Source organism: Helobdella robusta, assembly GCF_000326865.2.
Source record: "Helobdella robusta unplaced genomic scaffold HELROscaffold_62, whole genome shotgun sequence".
Classification (NCBI taxonomy): domain Eukaryota; kingdom Metazoa; phylum Annelida; class Clitellata; order Rhynchobdellida; family Glossiphoniidae; genus Helobdella; species Helobdella robusta.
The window spans coordinates 366,268-373,200 of record NW_008705346.1 but is presented as its reverse complement, the minus strand read 5'-3'; the positions used below and the strand labels follow the sequence as shown (position 1 = coordinate 373,200).

At 30.2% G+C, this 6,933-nt stretch overlaps 1 protein-coding gene across 1 annotated transcript; it reads right to left on the bottom strand.

Moving 5' to 3' along the window:
* Positions 1 to 1,650: 1,650 nt before the first annotated feature.
* HELRODRAFT_180489 (hypothetical protein) lies at positions 1,651 to 2,506 on the bottom strand (the record flags this gene model as incomplete). Its single annotated transcript, XM_009029800.1, has 3 exons — positions 1,651 to 1,716; positions 1,910 to 2,137; positions 2,324 to 2,506. The coding sequence occupies 3 exons, from the start codon at positions 2,504 to 2,506 to the stop codon at positions 1,651 to 1,653; spliced, it is 477 nt and encodes a 158-aa protein (XP_009028048.1).
* Between the last annotated feature and the right edge of the window lie 4,427 nt (positions 2,507 to 6,933).

Genomic DNA, 6,933 nt, shown 5'->3' with positions numbered 1-6,933 from the left:
CACTCACACACACACACACACACACACACACACACACACACACACACACACACACACACACACACACACACATTTAGACAGCCTCTTCAAAACTGAAGAATGCGCAAGTCTACATTTCAAAAGTGAATCATTCGTATTATTACCGTATTATATTTGTATCTGTACTACCATTCCAGACACATAAACTCTAACAAGTTTTGTTAAACAGAGGATAAGTTATCAGGCTAGAAATAATTGACAAAAAGAAAAAAATGAATGAATGAGTAAATGACATTTCAGATATAGCAAGATAGCAATCTTACCTAACAATTTCTTTATACAATCAAGAAATGAATAACTATATATTAGTATTTTTCATTCAAACATCATTGAACTTTTGTTTGTCAATTGAAGTTTATTCCATAAAGCAATGTCTTACAACGGAAAGAATCATTTTGTATACTCTGCTTTAAGTAGATACACATAAAATACGTTGACACTAAATTTAAAAACTTGATACATGCAAACATAAATCTTTTTCCAATAAATTTGAGAAGATATCATTTCAAGGTTTCTTTAACGGAAAAAACCCAATCATTTAATAAAACTTCATAAAACAGGCAAAAAACTGATAAACATTTTTTTAAGTTCTTTTCAAAAAATTTTCTAAATTTTTTCAAAAAAATTTTGTTGTTGATATTTTTTTAAAAGTTTAAAAATATGAGTAACTTATTATACCCAACATCCATTTCTACCAAACTACGACATTGTATCTATGGTCTCTTTTATACATTATCCGCTTACACAATAGACCTCAACCACATAATAGCAACAATTTGTATTAATAATAACAATAATAAAAATAACAAGATAATGATAAATATGAATAAATATTTTTATGTCTTTTTGTTGTAGTTACATCGAAATAACTTTCCATATTCATAGTTCTCTCTCTGCCTTATAGGTGATGATAGATAGTGGAGGCACATCTCCAATGACAGTTACGACTGAATTTTGTCACAAATTTCATATAAATGTATCAAGATAGAAAGATGGATAGAAAGAGAGATGGATGGATAAATAAATAGATAGATAGATACATAGGCTGATAAAGACAGATAGACCCATATATATATATGTAGATAAATTGATAGATAGATAGACAGACAGATGAATAGACAGATAGATAAATGGATAGATAGGTAGATGGTTGAAAAAACACTAAATTAAGAAAAAATGATATCCATAAGTTAAAACATCTTCATGGGAGCAATTGATGAATGGCTAAACAAAATTGAAAACATCTTTTGAAATACATCAACAAATCTTGTTATAATAAGTAACCCAATAAATGAATGAATGAAGGATGGAAAGAAAAAACAAACCAAATGATGAATGAAATCATCTGTGATAATAATAATCTCTACCACTAATGGTCTTTTTCAAAATATGATGAATAGATGCTAGATGAATGACAAACTACTAGATGACAAGTAATAATTAAATTAAGACAAAAATGAATGAACCAGTTAATAACAAAAACAAAAATGAATTAAATGATTGATTGAATGAATTAATGAACGATTGAACGAATGAATGAGGTCATTTCAATAAGGGATGGTTGGATGGATTAGGATAAAGATTGCCGGTACATAGATCAGATAGTTCGAGTTACGAGAACTTTGGCTGAAACTCTGGGGCCTCTGGATTCAGGGTGCTCACATTTAACACGGAGAACTGCAAATTAAAAATTGTGAACAATTTATTGTACTTAGCAAATGAAACATTTCATAATTTGAAGTCTCATCCATACCAGAGGAATGAAATTCGAGCATGTACAGGATAACAAGTTAGGCTGAAGTTAATTCATAAAGTTGAAAATGAACATCTGAAAATGAAATAAAAGTAATGATATAGAAGGATAACGAACCTGTTCCAAAAAGTATTCATCACATTTGACATCTGGATGAAGGCAGTTTTCATATGCATTGTTCGGGAGGTAGTTGTTGGTGTAGCAGTTGATGATGTAGTTGTTGTTGCTGTACATGTCATCATAATATTGGTAGTTGTCGATGTCATCATCACACTCTATTAAGTCGAAACACTCAAAGAAATATGCCTCATACAATGCCTCTTCTTCCTCCAAAACTTTCAATACCTAGTCAAAATTATTTATAGAACCAGTTATAGACCAACTTTATATATTTTATTTGAAAAAAGTAAAATATTCACACTTGCTATGATTGAACTAAAACTTATTTTCTTAACAAATCCAAAATTTCAAAATGATTAAAATGCATGCAAACAAGTTAAAAACTCCTAAATAGCAATCAGTCAAGCAGACCTCCTTATCAAACTCATCTATATGTTCCATCCACTCATATTCTGAATAGTCGACCTCTCTCAGATTGTTGTTGTTGTTGTTGGTGGTGATGATGTTGTTGTTGCTGTAGGTTGTTGACTGCTGCTGAGTAGGTTTGTCATCAAAGGTCATTGAAGATGGCACGGGAAGAGGTGGAGCCTTCATTTTCTGAATCACATATAAAATTAATAAATAAATAAATTAATTAATATTTATATCAATTTTAAATTTACATCGTCTAAAATTTGAGCTCAACACAATAACATTAAATTCAGGTTTATGAAAATCTATTATTTTACGTCTTTCTTACTTACCTTTTCCAACTAAATAAATAAATGAGATCCCAAAAAATTAAAAGTATTTATTATTATTTAATATTTAAAGTTTATATTTGAATATATTTACATAAATACATTTATTACTCTTAATTTCTAGTAGCTAGCCTACTAATTTTTGTTAAGTCATTTATGATTCATAGAGAAAGGGAAGATGCACCAACAAAGACCTTTAAATTTAAAATTACTCTTACATACACAAATTGAACATTGATTTCTGATCTGATCTTGACATTTTGACGGGCAATAAAACCAAAATTCGGATTCAGATTTAGGAAGGAATGGAAATGGATCAGGGTTGGAGGATAAAAAAAGAAAAATGACATTTTTTTCAAAAACAAAAAATATGAGTTCAATGACTTTGAACTTTATGCATTGATATTTAAAAAACAGAAAAATGAAAGAAAATTTATAAAATCAATCGTCAAACTCACTAATCGAACTGGAAAACGAAGCTTTCGCGAAAATTATATTAGGCGAAACTTAATACGCAAATGATTAATGGTGAAAAATGCAAAAAATATGAAAAATATAATTAGGGATGGGCTGACAAGATTTTTAAATAAACCATAGAGTTAAGAGATTAGACTGGCTTTAATGCTCTGGCTAGCAAATATTTCCAATATTTGATACACGGCTTTGTATCGCTATTGATTCAATTTCAATATTAAAACGTATTGTAATTAAATTGAATTGAAAAATTGTAGCAGTTTATCTCCACAGTTTAGTAAGAAGTGCCTGCAATATCTCGTGTGGACCTGCTACTTTCCTATGCTGTCTGTTTTCTTTCCTATGCTTCCTTTCCTATGCTCACTCAAAAGCTATCAGGCATTCGTGTAGATGTCTAATTTCGTCGTTTGGTGTGGATGTGGGTGTGTGTGGCCTATGGGTTGTATGCGGTGTAGTGTGGACTGTGGAGAAGCATGAACTTCGTGTGGTGGGATGTGGCAATAATAATAATAATAATAATAATAATAATAATAATAATAATAATAATAATAATAATAATAATAATGATAAAATCAAATAATAATAAAAATAATAAAATTATTACTTTAATTATTGCTCATTTCACGTTATAAAATAACGCCATTACGTTTTTATGCTCATAGGAATTTTATTTTTGAATAGCTTTCTTCGTAGTATTCTAATTTTTCAAAAGACAAATCAGGCTTCAGACGAAAAAAGGTTTAAATATGTTTTGACTATTCTTGAGAAGAAAAAACAATCTTTATTTTCTAGCATTTGAAAACTTAAGTAAAAAATATGACAAATATTGCCTATTACCATTCCAAAAATAATTTGTATAACATCTAAATCAGTAGTGTCGTAACTGGTAACCTACTTGGTTTATTACGTTTGCAGTACTATCTACTTAACATGTGTAACATTTATATGGTTGTGGATGTGTAAGTTTTATTTCTTTCTTTTCCACTTTTTTGCACTTGTATGCGACACGCATCTGCGTTTTCAGATAAGTTTGCACATACTCGCACACACGAATCCCATTAGTATTTGAGTAGTTATTTTTCACTAAGGTTGAGAGTAATTTAGTGTCATATAGGTAGTTAAGGGACGTAACTAAGCGGCAGCAGCACGAAGTAGCTGCAGTAGCAACAAAAGCAGCAGAAGCAGCAGCAGCAGCAGTAGTAGTAGTAGTAGTACTAGTAGTAGTAGCGGTAGTAGTAGTAGTAGCGGTAGTAGTAGTAGTAGCGGTAGTAGTAGTAGTAGTAGCGGTAGTAGTAGTAGTAGCAGAAATGATATTTGAGACGACCTCTTTTCGTAATAGAAATGAAGCCCGCTGAGTTGTGGCACGCAAATTGAAGTTGCGATTGCAATTAGGGAACTTAAAGTTAATTTTAAATGTCAAATGAATAAATTTCGTTATATTTTTTGTTATAAACTCAACTAAAATTATTATATATATACATCGTTGTAATTATATTGTAGCTTTTATTTGTTTATAGTTTTAATTTCATTTTTTTTAACCTCCATGCATCTACAATTCTAGAAAATCCATTTATTCATAATTGCCTTTCGCAATTTCAAACCGTTCAAAAATTTTAATGTGTCTATATGTGTGTGTTTGTGTGTGTTTGTGCGTGTGTGTGTGTGAGTGTGTGTTATTTTTATTTTATTTCTTCTTATAATCAAGACGTAAATAATTTCATTTCTTCAGCCTGTACTAATTTATATATTTTTCAAAACTTGATTCATTAATTTCAATATTTAATATTTTTAATTCATTTATTTTATTTTAAATTTAAATAAAAAAAAACCAATGAAAGAAAAATAGTTTTATGGTCGTTTTTTTGAAAATTTATAAAATTCGATAAATTTTTCAATGAAAATTTCTCAGAAAATTCACTGGAAAAATTAAAAGGCGTAAAAAAAAAATAAGAAGCTGTTATCAAATTTCTGGATTATTTTACAAAATTTTGCAAAAATAATAATAATGAAAAAATAAATAATTAAATTAATAAAAATTCGATAAATAGTATAAATAATAACATTATCACTTATTAGAAGTATTAATAATATAAATAATAACGATAAAGTTTAAAAATTGTAATAATCATGACAATGGCATTTGGTAGCTATTTAATGTAAATCTGGTTTTTTGTTCCCACCAAACTTCAAAATTGAATGAAATGGAATGTGGTGAGAATTTCAAATGCTAACTCAATGAATTCAATATGAAACCATATAGAATTTACTTGCTGTATTATGTGTGAGTGGATTGATGATGAAAATGATGGTGACGACGACGATGATGATGAATAAGACGAAATGATGAAGACAAAATGATGATGCTGATGTAGAAATGGCATTAAACGCAATGATACTAAATGAAATTATCACCATCACCATCATCATCATCATCATCATCATCATCATCATCATCATCATCATCATCATCATCATCATCATCAACATCACCATCATCATCATCATCAACATCATCATCACCATCACCATCATCATCATCATCATCATCATCAACAACATCATCATCATCATCAACGACACCATCATCAACAACATCAACGTCACTCGCACGTTAATGACATCATCAAATAAAGCATCCGTTATTTGGGAACTAACACAAACAGGAAGAAGAAGAGCACCAACGTCAGAGGCTGCTGCTGTTAATGTTACTGATGCTTTTGATGTTGATGTTGTTGATGTTTTAACTATTACTCGTCTGTCTCTCTCTCTCTTTTTTTCTTTCTCTTCCCCTCTTTCTCCTCTCTTTCTGTGTAAATGTGTGTGTGTGTATGCGTGAATGTGTGTGTGTGTGTGCGTGTGTGTGAGAGCTTATTGCTGATCCATATCACGTTAATTACGGTTCTTAGCATGTATTATCTATAAATAAACATATCGACATAAATATATAAAAACACATGCACACGCACACAACCACACACACACCACACACACACACCCCACACACACACACGTACAAACACACACAAACAAACAAACACAGACATAAGAATACCATTCATCTTAACACGGAAATACGCCGAGTTTGAATGATTGGCTACAAAATGAAATTTCTCTTTCCTTGGAAACCGCTGCTAGGGGCAAATACTAACTAAATGACGTCATTATCAGCCTTGGATAGGTAATTCACTATTGCATATTTTATTACTCACCAGTATTTGTTAGCTATGTTATAGTTGTTGTTTGATAGTTTATAAGCGCTCAAGTATAATTAGTAATTAGTATTTTAAAATTGTTTTTCAACATAGGTAGTGAAGAAAAACAGTAATGGTATAAAGGTCTAGTATTTTTGGTTACTGATAAAATGAATTAAAATTGCATTTGCTACTTTTAAGATATACTTTTTCAAAATACCTTTGGTTAATTAATTAATTAATTAAATTAATTAATTAATAATTTAGTGCACAATTTCTGCTTTTCTTTCTTGTGTTATTTGCTGTGCTGTGTGGCTAGCCATTCTGGTGAAGATGATAGATGATACTGTATCTGATAGTGTATCTGATACTGTATCCAATAATGATAATGAATGCGACATATAATGCTAATGATGATAGCAAAAAGTTGTCACAAGAAAAGAGATTAATATGATCAGTCTTGGCATTAATAATGTTAATGATGATGGAATAATGAACGATGGTGACGACGACGAAGACGACGAAGATGATGGAGGTGATGATGATGATGAAGAAGATGATGGAGGTGATGATGATGATGAAGAAGATGATGGAGGTGATGATGATGATGAAGAAG